At 36.5% G+C, this 21,234-nt stretch overlaps 1 protein-coding gene across 9 annotated transcripts in view; it reads right to left on the bottom strand.

Moving 5' to 3' along the window:
- Positions 1-21,234, bottom strand: part of SYNE2 (spectrin repeat containing nuclear envelope protein 2) — a 325,236-nt gene that overhangs the window by 196,648 nt on the left and 107,354 nt on the right. For all 9 annotated transcript variants that reach the window (XM_070796701.1, XM_070796700.1, XM_019969038.2 and 6 more), the window contains 14 exons: positions 21,034-21,196; positions 19,575-19,653; positions 19,118-19,305; positions 17,075-17,239; positions 15,871-16,020; positions 14,315-14,488; positions 11,327-11,485; positions 10,861-11,034; positions 7,882-8,016; positions 6,831-6,989; positions 3,563-3,774; positions 3,324-3,414; positions 2,381-2,499; positions 1,787-1,913 (listed from right to left, as the gene is read on the bottom strand). In XM_070796701.1, coding sequence (XP_070652802.1) covers positions 1,787-1,913; positions 2,381-2,499; positions 3,324-3,414; positions 3,563-3,774; positions 6,831-6,989; positions 7,882-8,016; positions 10,861-11,034; positions 11,327-11,485; positions 14,315-14,488; positions 15,871-16,020; positions 17,075-17,239; positions 19,118-19,305; positions 19,575-19,653; positions 21,034-21,196 — 2,095 coding nt within the window. The remainder of the gene's footprint in view (positions 1-1,786; positions 1,914-2,380; positions 2,500-3,323; positions 3,415-3,562; positions 3,775-6,830; positions 6,990-7,881; positions 8,017-10,860; positions 11,035-11,326; positions 11,486-14,314; positions 14,489-15,870; positions 16,021-17,074; positions 17,240-19,117; positions 19,306-19,574; positions 19,654-21,033; positions 21,197-21,234) is intronic.

The raw sequence follows: 21,234 nt of genomic DNA, 5'->3' as shown, positions 1-21,234 counted from the left end.
GCTCAATCATGTCCGACTCTTAGCGACCCCATGGACTGCAGCCTACCAGGCTCCTCCATCCATGGGATTTTCCAGGCAAGAGTACTAAAATTCTATACTATTCCAAATCTTTCTCTTGGTTCTATTTTTTAAAAAAGAAGGCACTGCTATAAAATCTGAGTGTTCATCAGCATCATTTGTCCTTCACTTTCCCCAAGGATTTAGTACAGTTTTTCTAATCAACTTATTATTCAGTCATAGGAATAAGGTCTCAAAGGCGATTTCTTAATTGTGATGAAAACATACTAAATTCATCACTTGAACAACAGAGATTTTCACACATGAATTTTGCTTGTTCAGACGGAAAATAGAAAGGAGCCATTTGGTAGAATGTGACTCAGGAACTGGCATCTTAAAAGGAAGATAACTAGAAAATATTAGAGGCATTGAAGGAAGCACCCATGGCCTTTTCTCCACTGGATATGCCTTCTCTAAGGGTTCACTCTAATGTACCTCCAAGCATACAAGGGTGCTGCACAGTAATGCCGATTATCTTCTAAATAAGAAACAGACTTTTAAAAATTAATTAATTAATTTTTGGTTGTACTGGGTCTTCACTGCTGTGCATAGGCTTTCTCTAGTTGCAGCAAGTGGGGGGTTACTCTGTAGTTGCATTGCATGGGTTTCTCTCTGCAGCGGCTTCTCTTGATGCAGAGCGTGGGCTCTAAGGCAAGTAGGGTTCAGTATTTACAGCACACGGACTCAGTAGTTGCAGCGCTTGGGCTTATTTTCCCTGTGGCATGTGGAATCCTCTCAGACCAAGGATCAGAACCCATGCTCCCTGCATTGGCAGGCAAATTCTCAATCAGTGGACCACCAGGGAAGTCCAAGGAAGATGTTTATTTGTAGAACTTACAATTGGTATGCCCACCACTAGATAAATTGTTTTTTCTGCAGCTGCTGAGTCAGATGCAATACTTCCTCTGAAGGCTCTCCATAAGGTCACCCATCACATACTGTGAACACTCTCTCCACTACCTGCCCCTTCCTTACTGACCAACATCAAACAGATAATGTGACAGTTCAGGTAAGGTGATAGCTGGCTGAAACAGAAATTCAGAGTGGCTGATTTTTCACATATCCTTAATTTTAGAGCAAACCAGAAGGTGTATTGGTTGAAATAAACTTCAAACATATTGTTTCATCCAATTTCATCTCCATTCCAAACAGAATCCAAACTTCTGATAAAATATCAAATTAGAGCATAAGCAATAAATTAGGACCTGAAACCAAATTCTTCACTGGGTTGGGGTGTCTTTCTGAAAATGGGTGACAGAACATTCTTCAGAAACATCTAGCATCTGGGACCTCAACAAAAATGGTGGTGTAATACTTAGGGTGTCTTTATTTTCTATACTTAGGGTGCTATTATTTTCTTTTGTAATAAAGATTTTTTAGGATTTTTTTAAAAGATTTATTTGTTTTTATGTATTATTTCTTTGTGGCTGCCCTGGGTTTTCACTGCTGCCTATGGGCTTTCTCTAGTTGTGGGCACCAAAGCTACTCTCCTCTTGGGGTGGTTTCTCTCGTGGTTGTTGAGCACAGACTCTAAGCACACAGGCTTTAGCAGTTGTGGCACACAGGCTTAGCTGCCCCATGGCATGTAGGATCTTCCCAGACCAGGGATTGAACCCATGTCCCCTGCACTGACATGCAGATTCTTAACCACTGGACCCCCAGGGAAACCCTACGGTGACATTATTTTCTAATAAAGATAAAACTCCTCTAGTATATTTTCAGTATTTACCTGTAGATCTGTCAGTTTGTCCTGTAGACAAACACTACTCCTTTCCTTGTCACTAGAGAAATCAGAAGTAATTCTGGCAATGCTGTTTTGCAGGTAAAGTTCAAGAGTGCCTTTGTGTGTATCATACCTGGAAAAAAATTAAATGCAAAGTTACTTGAGTTTTTAAATTAGACCCCCAAATTTTTTAAATTACTGTCAATTGTCCATGAGGAAAGCCCAGGGAATTTCTGCTTAAGATATTGGACTACAGACAAAAATTATGACTAAAGGAAAAGAAAAACTTTTTAAAGTACACTGTATCTGCACTGATAAAAGATTTTTGCTGGATTTTCTAGTTGTTTAAAAGAGTTTGCCTCTCCATAACATATACACAATACTGTACATAAAATAGATAACCAGCAAGGATTTACTGTATAGCACAGAGAACTATACCAATATTTTTAATAACCTATAAGGGAAAAGAATCTGAAAAAGAATATATACATATATATGTATGTACGTATAGCTGAATCATTTTCCATACCCCTGAAACTAACACAATACTGTAAATCAACTATACTTCAAATAAAAATATTTTTTTAAAAAACAGTTTACCTCTCTAGTAAACTGTCAATAGAGGTACTGTGACCCTTTTCATATTTCTCCATGATGCTTTCCTCCTGTTGCAGCTTCAACTTGGATTCCAGGTTAAAATTCTGAACCAATTCCATTGCCTAAGCAAATACACAAAAGAGTAAACATACTATCTTCAATATACTTAATAGCCTGGAAAAAATAAACAGTTTTGTGATACAAATGGATATCACTGATTCTTTATACCCCACACTTTAGCTCAGAGACAGGTCTTCCTGTAGGACACAGGAGATTTATCAGGCTGATTCTCACCTTCTAATTGGTATGCCAGCAGGATAGAGGAGTTCTCCCAACCCCTAAGCATTGTCTCTGCTTGTGACCACATAGCCATCCATGGTCAAGGGCAGACAGAAGCACAGCATAGCAATAGGAGCAGACCTCTGAAACAAGTACACCTCATTCCTGCCCCACACCTTCTGACTGGCGGCCTAGATTCACAGCAAATCCCCACTAAGCTAGAACTCAACAATTTAGAAAATCCAATTCCCAAAGAAAGTAAAAGACATTATAATGATAAAAAGACAAATGACAAAAAAAAAATACATGACAAATGAACTAGTTCATCTCTGATGCTGAAGCATCTGTGCAGATTAAGCTCAACCTTCTTGTGTTCTCAAAAGTAACGCACATAGGCAGCATGTATTCGTAATGTTTCAAAATGGTCACTTTTGGAAAGAACTGTTTGTGTCCTCAGGGGACAATCAAGTATGATTGTCCTGGCTTTGGTTTGTTGTATTCTAATTCTTTGAAAAGCAATCTTCCTTACATTATTTAAGTGAGAATTCTCAGCTGATAGAAACAATCAGATAATTAAAACCAACACTCAATGAGAAGTGGATTATTGTACTCTTGGTATTTTTTCTTATTGGGTTTACTTCTAAAACACATTATCCAGATTTAACACCTTTTCAGCTGACGGCTGATTGTCTGATTTTGCAGATGGCACCTCGCTGAGGGTATTCCCTCCTCCATTCTTAGATGCATCCGTGGTTCCCCTAGGAAGGAATCAAAATTGCATATTAAGATATCAGGAGAAAAAAATGAAGCCTAAGAGAGAATAAATAATGTTCAGTGTCATGTGCCTTCACAAAAGGCTTTATCTTATTTCTCCCTCATATGTAGCTATTCTCATGAGGCACTAACTTGTTTTTCGATGTGCCTCCCAAGGTGGGCTGCAGTGTCATATGAATCTCGGAAGCACATTTCCGAAGCCTCTCTATCTTCTGCTCGTAATCTTTGAGCGCTCTCCTCACTTCTTGTTGACTCTTCTGAGAAGTCAGCTCCTCACACAGCTCCCGCAGGACATCCATGTGATGATCAAGCTGGTACAGGCTGCCTTCCTCAGAAAAGCAGGCCTGATTGAGGAAATAAAGTGGGAAATGTGTTTCCGATGAGTTTACATGATTAGTCCATGAGGATTAGAAATGAACAGATGTGTGTGGCTTTAACAACACATTCTTTTATAAGCCCCTCCAGTGTGCCTGGTGTGGGAGTGGGCACTGGAAACAAAGATGAGAGAGTTGGCCCTAAAGGGATTCACCACAGCCTAATGATGGAATGAAGGAAACCAGAACATGTCACCCCAACATATGCCTCTCTGACACGAAAGGAGATTTTTTTAATTGAAGCATGGTTAATTTACAATGTTGAGTTAGTCTCTGCTATACAGACAAGTGATTCAGTCATATATATATATATAATATATATATATATATATATAAAACTCCCTCTGCATTTACTTCTTGTTTTTTTCTCTTATTTTTAAAAAGTATTTATTTACTTGGCTATGTCAGGTCTTAGTTGCGACATGAGGGATCTCCATTGTGTATCCAGGATCCTTGTGGTGAATGGACTCTAGTTGTGTCTCATGGGCTCTGGAACTCTAGGGCTTCAGTAGTGGGGGTGAACAGGCTTAGTTACTTCACTTCACATGGGATCTTAGTTCCCCAACCATGGGCTGAACCCATTTTCCCTGCATTGGAAGGTGGATCCTTAACCACTAAACCATCAAGGAAGTCCCTTTTCTGCTTCATACTTGCCTTCAGCAAAAAATAATTTTCATGTCATAAATTATAATGAAGAACAATATATACAATATGTAAATAAATAAATATTTTTTAAAAAGAAGCAGTAAATGCAGAGGGAATTACATATGACTGAATCACTCGTCTACATAGCAGAAACTAACACAACACTGTAAATTAACCATGCTTCAATTAAAAAAAATTTCCTTGTGTGTCAGAGAGGCATATGTTGGGATGACATGTTCTGGTTTCCTTCACTCCATCATTAGGCTGTGGCGAATCCCTTTAGGGCCAACTGCCAACTATATGTCTATATTATTCTTCATTATGACTCCCTAGAGTTCTGGAGCCCATGAGACACAACTCGAGTCCATTAGCGGCAAGGATCCTGGATACACAACCGAGATCCCTCATGCTGCAACTAAGACCTGACATAGCCAAACAAATAAACAAATATTTTTTAAAAAAGCAGCAGCAGCAGTAAATGCAGAGGGAATTCCCCGGCGGTCCAGTGGCTAGGACTCAGTGCTTTCACTACTGGGGCCCAGGGTTCAATCCCTGGTTCAAGAACTAAGATCCGGCCAGCTGCACAGTGTGGTCAAAAAATAAAACAGAAAAGGCTTCTCCTTTTCTGCCTAAAGGCAAGAAATAAAGCTCCTTTTACTGGAGACAGAGTTTTATCAGCCCAGAGATGGGACCACAGGAATGTGCAAGAAACCTTGTACCATAACGTTTCTCTTCCTAGTTATTTCTTCACCATTTCACTACCCCTAGCCCAAACTTCTCTGTCTTGTCAATTCTTCACAAATGTATTGTTTCTTTGTCTGAAAGGTACACAAGATTCCTGCTCCAGTCACTTCTTTGGGTCATTATGCCCTTATGAAGTTTCCAATGCACATTAAAAAAATTCAAGGAAATATGTATGCTTTTCTCCTGTTAATCTGTCTTTGTCAGTTCAATTTCCAGATCCAACCAAGGATCTTAAACCGTCGAGGAAAGCTTGTTCCTTCCCCACAGTAACCACACAAATAATGAGCAAACAGCATGACAAGAGACACCTCCTGCCTTAAGCAGTCAGAGGAAAACCCCTTCACATGAGGGAACCATCTGGGCTAGAGGTTGAAAGAACATGCACGGAGTCCTCCAAGGAAAAGGAGAGAGGGGTCGTGCCTAACAGAAGGAGCAGCCAAGACAGGAAAAGCTCCAGATGTTCCAAAAGGACGTGGAGTCTAGCGTGGCAGAAGGGGCACTGAAGGTGTATCCTGGGGCCACACGGTGAAGGGCCTGCATGGAGTTCTGAGGAGTTCAGAGATGTCCTGAGAGTAAGGGGGGTTCAATGGGTCACTCTCATGACGGGACCAGAAAATGATGCCACCACCATCGCACTGAAAAAATAACCCAGGTTAAGGGAAGTAGCAACACTGATGGAAAGGAAGGAGAAGCAGCAGCTCTTCTGAAGATTAACAGATGGGACCTGGCAGCTGACTCCAAGGCTGAGGGAAGAGGGAAGAGGAAGGGGGGAGGGAGTTCTGAGACGGCGATGTCTTTGATAACCAGGATGTGTTAGAGGAAGAAAAGTCTGAGATAAGATTGGCTGGTTTTGGACATGCTGAAGTGGAGGTCTCTGAAGAACACTGGTGGTATCTACTACTCAGAGACACAATCTGGACTTCAGGGGAAAGGACTCAGCTGGAGATAAGGATCTGGGCTTTTCCTTGCAGAGAGGGCAGTTAAAGCACCAAAGTACGTACAGTCACCAGGAGCAAGCATGAGATTAGCCAAGAACAGAGACCCCAGAACAAAAGCTTTGGGATATCAGAAGAAAAAAGGAAAATTTGTGAAGAACATGTAAAAAGAAGGATCTCCCGCAAAATAATAAAATGGAAGAGAGATGGATATTGAGAGAGCCACAGCAGTAGAAAGTTTAAATGAAAAGAGGGGTCGGGACTGTCAAATATACGAAAGCAATCAAACAGGATGAGGACCAAAAACAGACCATAAGATGGCCCAGGCTGGTTTATATCCTGATTTGCTATCTTTCACAAAAGCTGTGCTTCAGAGGATGCCGAGGCCTTACAAAAGTAACTACGGGAACTTCAACAGACGGTGACATGTTTGTAACCAGAGTCTTGAGGACAAGGGGCACTGAGATATATGGAAAAAAAAAAAAAAAAAAATTAAGTCAATGCTGAATTCTTCTCACCTCTAAAAAACAAGACACGCAGGCTCTGGTTAGATAGAGCTTCAACTGCAGAAGGGATGAACCCCAGGGGACAAAAGCGCTGAGGTAATTTTCAGAGCAGTTTTAATCCTAGCCAAGGACTTACTAAACCATTTAGGATAAACCCCACAGTGATGACAAAACTTGAATGAAAACAGGTTTTTACCTCATGTTCTTTGATGAGACCCTTGGTCCTTCCTCTGCGAATTAGCTTCTTTTCTTTATTAATTTGCTTTTCAAGTTTTGCAATACTATCACTAAGTTTTCCTTTTTCAATGTCTATTTTTAGTTGTTGAATATACAGGGACATTTCATGATGAAGAGACTATTAAAAAAAATCAAAGACACATATTAACCATGGAAACAGGATATATTGAGAAGATTTCCATTAAAAAATGAAAATATTTGTGGTAACCAAGCATAGAAATGAATTTATGTGTAATTCTGATTCATGCATATATCTTTGGGGAGGATGTTTTAAAACTCATAAACATTTTTTTTCTTTCTAATAACTAAAAATGTGTTTCAGCTGTGAAAGACATGGTTAGAATTAAAAGACAAGAGGTAGACTGGGAGAAAATATATATAAAATATAGAGCTATAAGCCTATTGAGAAATAACAAGTAACTACAATGTATATCCTGAATGGGATTCCGTAACAGATGAAAAAGGACATTAGGTGGAAATTAAACTTTAGTTAATAATGTACTATTAGTCCCTTATGACAAATTTACTATATTAATATATTAATAACTGGGGAAACTGGGCATGCATACACTGGAATTCTCTGTATCATTACTACCTTTTTAATAATTTTGTAAATCTAAAATTGTTCTAAAATTAAAAGATTATTTTAAAATGTGTTTTAAGAAACCCTTTAACAGTAGACATTCAATTATATTACTTTATTCTCTCTCTCTTCATATACTCACACACATATTTAATACTCAATAACATTTAGCAAAAACAATCTCTGTGGTAGGTGCTTTATATAAAGCCTTGCAACACTCCTGCCAAGTCAGTGAGGTTTTTCCCAATTCATCAATAAAACTCCTAGGAGCTAAGCAACTTGCTCAAGTTCATTCATTAGCTGCTGGATCCAGGTCTGTCTGCCACCAAAGCCTACCCATATTTTCTATGAAACTCTACATGTGTATATATTAATATCAGGATCAATATCAGGATCATAAGCCCCAGACATACATGCATGTTCTTACCTCCCACTTGGCACAAATGTCTCTACTCTTTTCTTCCAAAGACAGCTTTACATCATCAGTTACATTATTTTTCAGTTCTTCAACAGCTTTCAAATACTTGGCCAGACTTTTAGTATTAGAAATTATCAGTGCTTCCTAAACAAACAAACAAACAAAAACCACAAACAAGAGCATGAAAGCCTTATTCTACGGCCATGTTATCAAAGCTAATTTAACCAGTAGAATTTTAGAGAATTTTAACAGGGAGAACCAGGAAAGGACTCCATGGAGACTACTTGAAGATTTAGGGGAGATTTTTAGGTGTAGATTGAAGGTGATCTCCCTTTTGGGTTTTTTTTTGATTTTTTTTTTTGATCTCCCTTTTGTATGCTTTGATTTCTTTTGAAAAGAACTGCAAATATTTATTATTCAAACATAGTTACACCTTTGAGGCCAAGACAGAGACTTCCTTTTGATATTCCAAATAGTTTTTGGTCCCTTTCATAAACAATTAAAAGGCTTGTTATTATGAGCCACTGGCAAAGTATCCTCTAAAGTTCTTAAGTATTGAGCAGATGACCACACTTCATAAGTAATACAGTCCAAAGAGTATACCAGCTTGTATTAGATATCAGTGTTGCAATAAGACACAGTTTATAGTAGGGGTAATGTGGCAAATGTTTAATACTGTGCATAATCACTTTATGCTGCAAGGAGGCGACATCCTCTCATGGACTTCAAAGGCTTGTTTAGGGCCCACACCAGTGGCAGTCCCATAGACTGGAACGTGCCTGCTCCTCATCTCACACTTACCTACTCTTACAGGATCTTGCCTGGCAATAATACTCTGTAAGAACAGAAACCCGGCTTAGGCAACCATCAAACAACAGAACAGAAAATAGTTTAGTGTCTAAGAAAGGGCAGAAAAATCTATAAGAGACAAGAAGATGAAACTAATTCTGAGGGAGAAAGCAATGAAGCAGGCTGGAGATTTGTTCATTTACTTATTACATATTTATCATGGGTCTCGTGCAGAAAAGGTACAGTCTGAGCCTCAGGGACCTCCTCTAAAGCCTCTGTGAGGACTGCTAGATTTATGGAAAGGGAAGACATGCTAGCCCCATGTGCGGGCAGGGAACTCCTGCCACTCATGTGTCCCAGGAGTCCCTGGGGCCTCAGGGCAGTAACTAGCAAGGCACGGATTCTGCTTCCGCTGTGAAAATGGGACTATTTTACTAAATGACAGAGACAAAAAGGAGGAGGCCTTGGCTTCAGATTTCAAAAGGAAGAAGGGCAGGAAGAGGAAAGTGGTATGAACACTAACACTGTAATTCCTCCCTCTGGTAGAGAAGGGGCCTGAGGCCTCTGCTTTTTCTTTCCCTTCCCTCTTTCCTCAGCTGACTGTATCTGTCCTCTTGAAATCCAGCCTAGTGATTATTTACAAGAACCACTGACTCAAGCTCAGTTCAGCGCTCTCAGCATTCCAGGAGTAAAACTGGGAGAAAAAAAAAGACAGTGGGAACTGGGCAAAGCTGGTGGCTGACAAGGTGCAAACAGAATAAGATGGTTGTGGGAGAAGCAGTGTTGAAATAGCTGGTGCTATGGTCCAGTATGGTTAACAGTCCAGAAAGCCAAAAGAGGGTTGAACCCAGACAAGAGGAGGAGGCCACAAGGAGGATTAAGAGAGGCTGCTGGAGGAGTCCCTTTTCCTGGAAAGACTGGGTGCAGTAGCACAGAGTACTGATTGACTTCATCTTTGTTTAAAAAAATTAAAGTTTAGTTAATTTACAATACTGTGTTACTTTGAAGTGTACAGCAAGGTGATTCAGTTATATATATATATATATATATAAAATAATATATATATTATTTTTTAGATTATTTTCTATTATTATAAGATACTGAAGTTATTACAAGATATTGAGTAGAGTTGCCCATGCTATACAGTAGGACCTTGCTGATTATCTATTTTATATATAGAGGTATGTATATGTTAATCCCAAACTCCTAATTTATCTCCCCAGCCTGCTATCCCCTTTAGTAAACATAAGTTTGCTTTTTATGCCTGGTAGTCTATTTCTGCTTTGGATTTACTTCTTTTTATCTCTCCCAAAATGCCTAGCCCATTTAAAATGTTCAGTAAATTTAGTAAATGTTGAATGGATGAATGAAGGAACATATATTTCTCTACCTCTCCGATGTCTAAGGGTAGAGACCTTGTTTTACTTTTATTTCATATCTCCCAGTGCCTCCCAGTATTAATTAATAGTGAGTCTCTGCTTTAGATATGCTTGGACATATCTTTCTTTTTTAAGTATAACTGATTTACAATATTACATTAGTTTCAAGTGTACAACAGAGTGATTGGATATTTTTATGGATTACACTCCATTTAAAGTTATCATAAAATAATAGCTATATTTTCTATGCTGCACATATATCCTTGGAGCTTATTTATTTTATACATAGTAGTTTTTACCATTGATTTTGATACCATCTTAAGCTGCCTATCAAACCATGAAGTCAACCAAACACTGTCTCCATGCAAAGTATTACTGGATCTTTAACTGCTGATAAGTATATGTCCCTAGTAACTTTGATTAAAGTATTTTAATAATAATTTTATTTTACATTTGGGGAATTTTAACCGCTCAAAGCTTCTTCACATATCTTGTTTTCATTTATTTGGCAGTTGAATAGGACTAGAATTATTATGTCCATTTTATTGATTAAAAAAGCCAGAGAAATCAAATTCTTGCTCAGTGTCATAGAGTCAGCCATGCTTTGTACACTATATCACTGAATTCATTCAGTGAGTCTACAGTAAAATTTGAATTTAAAAAATCACTTGAATGTTTAAGAGTCTCTGGGGAACAATATAGAAAACTAGGACTTTTTTAAAGTTATGATAACTTCATTATAATTACAGTGATGGAAACATCTTGATTGTAAATGAGGTAATGAAAAATGCCCTACATGTGATAGTTGAAACAGCCCCACCTTGTATTTTGTAATTAGTCCCCTCTGGCTCTCTTTTTGCCCAAGTAGCTGCTCAGCCCTTGTAATGTATGATTCAAGTTCCTTCTGTGTTTCTTCCACCTTCAGCCTGACATCCAGGTCTTGGGAAACATCAGTTGAGTTCTTCAACACAGCTACTAATTTTATCATACTGATCTGTAATGACAGAAAATTGTCAACATAACACTTGGCCAAACTTCTTAGAAAACTCATAAATTGAAAAACAGCTTGAGTAGCAACTCATATTTTCCCACTAGACATAAGAATATTCTATTTACTATATTGATATTTTCCAACATGCTCTAAATTATAAAGAAATAAAAGGGAAAATTAATATTTTGCAAAAAATTTTCAAACTACAAGGCAATCCCCTTCTCTGTCCTGCCCTCCCATTGACTACTTGGTTTTAAAGACTAAATTCAGTAAATAGGGAAGATTAAAGAGAGACCTGGACTTTCTCTTTAGCTTCTTGAATCTTTGCCTGAAGTCCAGCTGTGAGGACATGTTGGAGAGACTCCTGACTTGAAACATGTTGTACATCCATTTGTAAAGTGTCTTCAATTCTAGATACAAGCTCTTCATACATAGAGCCTTTGGCAATAAGATGCTATAAGTAGAGTGAGATAACAATAAATATTCTGATTATATGTTAAACATATTATTAATCTCATCAGGAAATCATAAAAAGTTAACTGTTAATCCAAAATGAGGCAAATTTATATTCTAAAAAAGTTATTTTTAAAATTCATTTTTAAATTTATATTAATACAATCAGATTCTGAGCAACATAGTCTTTTGTGTATTATTCTTAAACACTAAGCACTTAGATAAAATAAAGACTAGAGGAATACAATGCCGATAGAGAGAAAATAAGTTGAGAGAGTAGAAATAAACCTTAAAGTGAAATTATTCATTTAGTCAAATCAGTCAGAAAGGAGTTCAATAAATGCTACTGGAGAAAACAGCTGTTGGAAAAACATCTTTTTAGAACCATGCTTTTTACAAGATGCCAAAAATAAATTTCAGATGAATTAGAAAATTATATATAAAACATGAAACTAGAAAGGGAAGAAATTATCCATGAAAACTGATCTGCTCCCTGGGTGGTTTGGAGGGCCTTTAAAGGCAGAAATGACTATAAAAATACAAAAATTTTGTATGTAAAATAAAATAACTTAAAAGTCAACAACTTGGTAAATATATTTGCCATACAAATGAAAATGAGTCATGATTCAGAGAGCTTATAAATTCAATTAAAAAAATACTAAGATCCCAAAGAAAATTCAGAAAATACAAAGACATTATTCATGGAAACAAATGGCTAATGAATATATGAAAGACAGTTCAACCTTACATGTAATCAAATAAGTTACAAATTAAAATAATGGGGCACCACTTTTCAGTTATCAAAATAACAAAAAAATTTTAAATTACAACTCAGAGGTGGCATAGGTATATTTCTATAAAATATAAATTATATTGTGTGATATCAACTATGGAAATATTGATCTTATTTATCATAGAACAGAGGAATTGTGGTGATTTTTATTCTCCTCTTTACACTTTTATGGGCTTCCCTGGTGGCTCAGATGGTAAAAAATCTGCCTGCAATGCAGGAGACCGGGGTTTGACCCCTGGGTTAGGAAAATTCCCTGGATAAGGGAATGGCAACCCACTCCAGTATTTTTGTCTGGAAAATCCCATGGATCCATGGTCCAGGGGATCACAAAGAGTCAGACATGACTGAGTGACTAACACTTTCACTTTATACTTTTATAAATTATTTAAATGTTCTGAAATGAGCACATTGATTTGTAATTTCAATTTTTTCTATTTTTAATTATAAAAGTAACAAAAGTTCCTGTAAAATACTTCAACAAGAATAGAAGTAGAGCACATGAATAAAAAGTTTTTCTTCTTCCCCATCCCTCCCTTGTCATTTAATCAATCATTTGCATATTCATTTAAAAAATATGTACTTTATATCTACTATGTACCAGGAAATACACTCAGAGGAGGGCTCACAGATATTTTTCTATAGATTTAAAAGTATAAAGTACAAAAGGCAACTGTTTTTAAAAACACTAAAAGTATTTAGAGTTTTAGTATTAAAATACTAAAAACACATGACCCATACTGTTCAGCAACTTGTATTTCTTGATTAACAATATACCTTGATCCAATAAAGATCTACCTTTGTTCATTTTTTTTTGTTTCATCAAACTTTTTATCTCGTATTGGAGTATAACCGATTAACAATGTTGTGACAGTTTCAGGTGGAAAGCAAAGGGACAAACATATGCATGTATCCATTCTCCCCTCAAACTCCCCTCCCGTTCAGGTCATATAACACTGAGCAGAGTTCCCTGTTCCACATAGTAGGTTCTTGTTGGTTATCTATTTTAAAACTAGCAGTGTATATCTGTCCATCCCAAACTCCCTAAGTATCCCTTCCCCCATCTCCTTCCTCCCAGCAACCATAAGTTTTACTTAACTTTTTCTTACCAGAAGTATATTCCAGCATGTTTGTGTTTTCACTGTTTAACACCTTTGATTTTTTTAAAAATTCAATATTTTAAAAATACTGAGTTTTTCATTTATCACTCATTTATTACACTAAAAGAAATTCCAGTTACAAAAATAAATAGATAAATAAAATTAGAAAAGTACCAGCAGATGGCACAGGTTAAGTTCACATAATATTTTCAGAGCAAGGAAAGGTATTACTCTTATGAACAATGAAACACAGAATTATTCATATACACCTTTTCAAAATGTAGAAAAGAATTTCAAAAGTCAAAAGAATTAAACAAGTAATTCTTTATTCCTAGAACTTGCAATCTTGCTATAATGTATGACATGCTCTATAAATTTCATAGCTGAGCTGGAACTCAGTAAAACCTCAATTGTAACTTCTTTCCAGGAAGAACTGAGTGATATTAAAATACACTCTTGCCTCATTGCTTTTCAATGCGTCAACTGCCTGAGAATAAAGACAGAACAGAGTTTTAACAACATGCAGCCCCCTCCCTGCATCAGGTAAGAAAGGAAAGTGGCTTCCACAGGGGCTGAGCTTTCCAAGAGTAGATTGCATCGTCTCTTATATTCACACTGCCCTGAGCTATAGGAAGACTGAACTCACTCATCTCATTGCCCTCTGATGAAAGAGAATATTTTAATCTCCACTCTGGAGCTGGGAAAATCAGTTCAAGAATTTAAATTCCTCAGGTATTATTAGTCTTCAACTCTATCCTCTGTCTTCAGGCAAAATCACAGCAAATGATCCAGGGTTGAGATTCCATGTCATTTTTTAAAAAAACCCCAACAAAGAAAATTCAAACAGTGGTTTTATTTACTATTTCCTTTAAAACTTTTTATCTTAATCCATAAGCCTACAGCCACAAAAGCTGTCTTGTTAATGCTGTTACAGTCATACCTGCAAAGATTCTTCCACTGAGGTCTCTACATCATCCTGCTGTCTCAGAAGATCCAAAACAGACGTGGTTTCTGCCTCCCAGGTTTCCACTTGTCCAATGAGCTTTTCAACCTCTTTAGCCACTTTCAGTGGCCCTGAAAAGTCTTCATTTTCTTTTTCATGTACTTCCCCAGCCTACAACATTCAAAATTATCACTCGAGAAAATGGTATCATTTACCATTAAATTAATTTAACAGTTAAAGTCTCAAAAACAATGGCTGCTTTTTAAACTCAATGTTTTAATAGCATCTTTATAAAAGTTAGTTAAAATGCATACTGAACTTTTATGCCAAAAAAATAAAAATAAACACATTATATCGCTTTTTTCCCCCTGAGAGTGCTAAATCAACATATTTTAATGATTTAAGATCTACTTTTTGGACATGATAATGATACATTATGATAATATAAATACTTTAAAAATTAAGAGATTTATTCACAAAATCTTCTTAAGGATATCATTCCTATCAGTTAGTTACTATTATTTCCATTTTACAGGAAAGATTAGAGCTTAGAAAATTATAGTATTGACTCTATAAACACATTTCTAAAACTGGTATACAATTTAATTAAATACAGCTAGCCATTGGTAACAGTAGTTGTGAAATATCAGAATCAAATTTCAATAAAATTGTCTTTTCCCATTAATAATCTCTCAGTATCCTATAAGTTGATATGCTACAGTTTTATATGACAAATTCTTAAAGCTGTTTTTAATCAGATCACATTTTAAATGTATGAGAAAAATATTCTGTATTTTTCTATACGAAGAGCATAGTGCACAGATTCAAGATGTTCCATAATTAGGTCTCCTAATGATGGGAAAACAGGGACTCCATCACAGCAACTGGCAAAAGCCAGATAAATTTATTTCTTTAAAGTTGTATTTTCTTTAAAGTTGTATAAGTTATTTTTCTGAAGGGGGCATATTTCCAAAATCACAGGAGCTACACCATACATGTGTATGATTTCTTGTTGTTGTTCTTTCTTTTCCATATTCTTATCTATAATCTAAAGTCACCCTCTGAATTACACAACACAGCAGGAAATAAAGATTTTACTTCCCCCCATTTTACAGAAAGGATGCAAGACAGGCCAGAGGCTAGCCTAAAGCTGGACAACTGAGTACTAGTCAGAAGTAATCTGAAGAAAACAGCACCTGCACTTCCACAGCTCAGAAAGCATGACTGCTTCTGTGTGTCTGCAAACTCTTCAGTGAGTTAGAGGCACAGGGCTTTTATTTACTATTTCCTTTCAAAATTTTTATTTATTTTAATCCATAAGCCTACAACCATAAAAGCTAGAGGCTTATGGCTACTGTTTAGGCACTGATGACCACTGCGTGAGGGTTCCACTTGGGCATTTTACTGAACAATGACCATACTTTAAGTGTTATCTAATAATCTTTCTTATCTATGTTTCAACAATATGGGTTGTTTTCCAAAGGAAAAAACAGCAAAGTTAAATTATTTCCATATATCAATACAAAGGAACTACATAAAATATGATTATTTACCATAATATTCTGATTGTGGTTTTCAGGAAGTTCGCTTGACCTATATGTTGAAAAACCAACAGCTAGATTTTCTTCCTTGGATAGCTGAATATTTCCAGAATTGTCAAGAAAGGGCTCATCTTGTAATTTCATAAGTGGCAGGTTCACTTCCTATGAAAAATTAATGTCATGAAATGTAATGTTTATATCTTTTATTCTAAGATATATGATTAAAAACAATTTTTTTAGGGTTTATTAGGAACATTATAAAATTTCCCATACAACACCTCAGTCTCAAATTATTAAGAATAAGAGAATAATCATTTAAGTTCAAAAATTATTTTTTAAATATGTGCTTTTATGAAGCACTATACTAAATATAGGGATTCCCTGGTAGCCTGGTGATAAAGAATCTGCCTGCCAATGCAGGAGACATGGGTTCCATCCCTGGGTTGGGAAGATCCCCTGGAGAAGGAAATGCCAACCCACTGCAGTATTCTTGCCTGGGAAATCCCCCAGACAGAGGCGCCTGGCAGGCTACAGTCTGGGGAGTTGCAAAAGAGTCAGACATGACTTAGGACTAAACAACAACAACAAATATTAAATATAAAGATAAAATTTGCTGTATGTTTTCAAAGGCTTTGAAATCTAACAGGCAAAAATGCTTATGTTACTCTTTAATGGCACATAAAGTTCAACTAAAAATCTATGCTGAACGTCCACAGAAAAAGCTGAACATGAATGGTTATATCCGCATTGTTCGTAAGAGTCAAAAAAGTGGAAAGAAGTCAAATGTTCGTCAACCGGTCAACGAATAAACACAGTGCGGCATGTCCATACAGCAGATTATGCTCTGCTGGTCCGAAGGGATGAAGTGCTAATGCACACTACAGAATGAATGAGCTGTAAAAACACTGCACTGAGTGAAAAAAGCCAGAAACAAAAGACTACATATCTTATGACTTCCTTTATGTGAAATACCCAGAACAGGACAATTTTTAAAGCTGGGGACATTGGGAGAAAATGAGGAGTGACTGCTAATGAGTACAAAGTTTCTTTATGAGGTGATGAAAATGTTCTAAAATTGATTATGGTGATGACTTGCACAACATTAAATATACTGAGAACCGCTGAGGAATTCACACTAAATGAGTGAATTGTATGCATGTGAATTATACCTCAAAGAAGCTGTTAGCAAAAAAAAAAAAAAAAAAAAAAACCTTACAGGCTGAGCTTTTGTAATAAGCTTTCTCCATCTTTTATTCAGCCTCTTCAGTTCTTTAGAAATAGACGATCCAACTTCATCATTGCTGACTTGAAATAAGAAATTTCCCACTTCATTTAAAGTAGTATGTTGTAGATTCCACTGGGAGAGTGTCTCAAAGGGAACCTATATAACATATAAACAATGCAATATTTTAATGACATAATATTTGTCTTTCTATTACTCATAAAAGATCTTCACTGAGCTTGATTTCGAGCAAAAGTAAGTGTGAAGGTTTTGCAGAGATTCTGACCCTCCCTGTTGGGCTACCTCTTCATCCTTGGATCAATTGGCAGCTGCTAGCTGTCTGTCACAGAGAAGGCAATGGCACCCCACTCCAGTACTCTTGCCTGGAAAATCCCATGGGTGGAGGAGCCTGGTAGGCTGCAGTCCATGGGGTCGCTAGGAGTCGGACACGACTGAGCGACTTCACTTTATTTTTTTCACTTTCATGCATTGGAGAAGGAAATGGCAACCCACTTCAGTGTTCTTGCCTGGATAATCCCAGGGACGGGGGAGCGTGGTGGGCTGCCGTCTATGGGGTCACACAGAGTCGGACACGACTGAAGCAGTTAGCAGCAGCAGCAGCTGTCTGTCATCATTCTTGATCCTGGACTTTTAAGAAGCATGTGATGTTCTTCTATTTTTCTAAGCAGCTGACAGGCTTAGAGCAAAGGTTTCAAATCTTTTCAGTTCATGGCCCCCTTAATGTCTCAGAAATTTTTTCAAGGATTCCCTAAGCTAGAAAAAGTACCAAACACTTCTCATTCATAATAAGTCAGGTCCAAACAGCTTAGTGGTAATTTGTGTGCTGTTCAACAGACAGATGTTGCTTTTCTCCCTCAAATTTTAAATTTACCCAAGAGTTCTCTTCGGTAGCTCAGGGCATCTCAGCATCGAGTTTGGAAATTGCAAGGCTTAAAGTCTTATTTTTTCAAAGAAATGTGAATCTCATTAAAAGACCTTTAAAAGACAGAAGACCTGTTGAAAGCCAAAGATTTGAATTTTGGGTATCAATATAGGTTATAGGGAAAAGTAATGACTCACTCGAATATTCTTTTTGCACTCATACACTTATTAGAAATTTTACTTTCATACGAACAGCCTGTTTTTTGTTCAGTATCTTTAGCTTTTATACGGAAAATGTTTAATCTGAGAGTTTGTCTACACTTATTTGCAACAGAAGAAAGCAAATGAAAGAAAGAAAACTACCTCAAAGAAAAATCATAAAACAGGTTATTACACAAATGGCAAATAAAAACAATAATAAATTATACCAAAATTTTTTCCACACTTCTCCACATAAATCTGAAGTATTTTGTTTTTCTTCCTCTAGAAAGTAAGAAAGCTTTTAGAACTGAAAGGTACTCACCTAAATGTAAAGAAAACTTTCTAATTTATTAATTTATTTTAAATGTATCAGAGAAGGCAATGGCAACCCACTCCAGTACTCTTGCCTGGAAAATCCCATGGATGGAGGAGCCTGGAAGGCTGCAGTCCATGGGGTCGCAAAGAGTCGGACACGACTGAGCAACTTCCCTTTCACTTTTCACTTTCATGCATTGGAGAAGGAAATGGCAACCCACTCCAGTGTTCTTGCCTGGAGAATCCCAGGGATGGGGGAGCCTGGTGGGCTTCTGTCGTGGGGTTGCACAGAGTCGGGCATGACTGAAGTGACTTAGCAGCAGCAGCATAAGCTATCCAGTACTCCATGTCTTTTCTTTCCAAGGAATTAAGCAATATATCTTCCAAATGCTATCCTGTGTATGTGGGTTACACCTCAATAAAATTCTGTGTGTGTATATAAAACCTACAGTAAGGAGGCAAATCCCTTTTAGCTATTATAGGAGAAAGAACCTAAACTCTTTCCAATACTTTGGAGAATTTTTCCAACAATTGTTTACTCATTCTTGGTCTCTCGTTTTTGGGTTGAAAACGAGGGTATCCAAACAAAACGAAAAAAAAAAAATTGAAATTAAGCAAATGCCATAAGACTGAAAATACCTCTTTCATCTGTTCCTTCTTTGTCTCCTCAAAACAAGCCTTTAGTAAACGAAGGTTTTCCACATAAGTAGCCCAACATGCCAGAACTTTTTGTAGAGTGGACTTCACATTAAGTATATTTTCTCTATACATGGAAAAATGATATTTCACCATCGTATATTGCTTACTAATATTTGGATATTCTCCAGCTATAATGTTAACAAGACAAGAGAGCAATTTTAAAAAACAGTTTTTCATTAAGAAAATAATACTGCTAAGAAAAATATTGGCATACTAATTGACAGTGGTAAAATAAATATGTAAACTAACAGTATTAACAGTGAATGCAAGAATTTTCCAAAATATACATATATGTAAAACCAATTCCTAAAGCATTAAGATACATAAGGAAAGTGAAACAAATGAAATGTTATTTTTAAGTGATGGTCATTCCATCAAAAAGAAAATACAGCTTTACCCAAGTTGTTATGAATTTCTTCACATTTTTGAAACGAAGTTTCAAGTTGAGCTAGGAACTCTTTTTCTTCAATAAATTTCTGGGGGTGGAAATGAAAATAAAACATATTGACAATTTTTTTTAATGTGTCAAGAAATCCAGACAGAGACATAAACATTGATGAAGCGCTTAGGCACCAAAATTTCTTTACAGTAATTAATACTACATATTTGGGTAAGTAGTTCATGAAGAAAGATAGTTAAGGTCAAAGAAACATACATATGAGTATTAGCAATATACAAGTACGAGACTTGACAAAGTTTATCTTAATGTAGTGACACAGTTCTACCTTGGTTTTTCTCATGTCTTTACTAATATTGAACAATTTTTATTAGATATGTTGAGCATGATAATAAATAGATACAATCAATCATCTACCAAAGACCCTTGAGAAATACCATTATCCAAGTTATGTGTCTTAAGCAAGCAAAATCTTTCATGGAAGAACAGACAATTAAAAGCTCAATTATTATACACTTATGTGGCAACAGTATGATTATTTAAATGAAAAAATGAAAAATCAAAGTAGGAAAAAGAAGTTAAAATACTCAAAATCTAATTTAGAGTGATGATTCCTATTCAGGAATGTACAGTGTTTAAATCATAAACTGTAAATACGTATTTCCTCATCATGTTTTTCCAATTTTTCCACTGATGTTCATAAGCTTAGATTTTTCTTTCTGGCCCTCATTCCAAAAACGGAGGAACAGGGAACGCACTGGCGGTCCAGGGGTTAGATGCGGCACTTTCACTGCCGTGGCCCCAGGAGCCACGGTTGGAGAATTAAGACACTGCAAGCCACACAACATGGTCAAAAATAAAAACAGAGATACAGGAAGAAGGGTAATAAGGCCAAACTATAGAAATGACATTGCTAGGATGCTTCAGTTTTAATTTACCATATAAACACATATATTTAAGTCATTTGCAAAAATTTTTCCTATAAATTGTAAGAGCTAAACCCCTCCCCCAGAAAAACCTCCAAGACAGAATTTACTGTTTTGCCCATTCTTTAAACTTGAAAGGCTAAGATTAAAATGTTCTAAGAAAAATTTAATTTTTGAATAGAACCATATATCAGAGTGGGGAAAGATATTAAGCAAGATATCCAGTAGGTGGAAACAGGAATTTTTTTTAAAGGCAGTAACATTGAAACTATCTCTAACTATTTTGTAACTTAGCCTGGTTAACTCAGTTTCTTCTGTTGTGCTAAATAATGTTATTGTCTCCTTCTTACTCTTCTCGATGTCTGTCATTTGACTACCTATAATCTTTTTCTCTAGGTAATATTTAAGCTACCGAAAGCTACCAAGAAAACTCATCTCAAAACCTGAAAAGTTAAGGGATATTGTGCTCAGGAAACATGCAAACCCAGAATCATGGAGAACAGTTGTCTAAGACATGAAATAAAGTAGCTTACATGCCAGTCTTCCAGCAATAATTCCACAGATTCTTTGCTCCCGTATTTGATGTTCCAAACAAGCAATTTTGATTTCACCTCCTCTAGCAAACCAAGAACTGAGCACTCATAGTAATGAAATTCTAAACGTGGAATGACTTTTTTCCCCGAAATGTTGTTGATTCTGGAAGATAGTGCAGGTTTTAGAATTTAATTTAATAC

This window comes from Bos indicus, chromosome 10 (assembly GCF_029378745.1).
Source record: "Bos indicus isolate NIAB-ARS_2022 breed Sahiwal x Tharparkar chromosome 10, NIAB-ARS_B.indTharparkar_mat_pri_1.0, whole genome shotgun sequence".
Classification (NCBI taxonomy): domain Eukaryota; kingdom Metazoa; phylum Chordata; class Mammalia; order Artiodactyla; family Bovidae; genus Bos; species Bos indicus.
The sequence above is the reverse complement of the archived record's forward strand: the minus strand, read 5'-3'. Positions and strand labels throughout refer to the sequence as shown.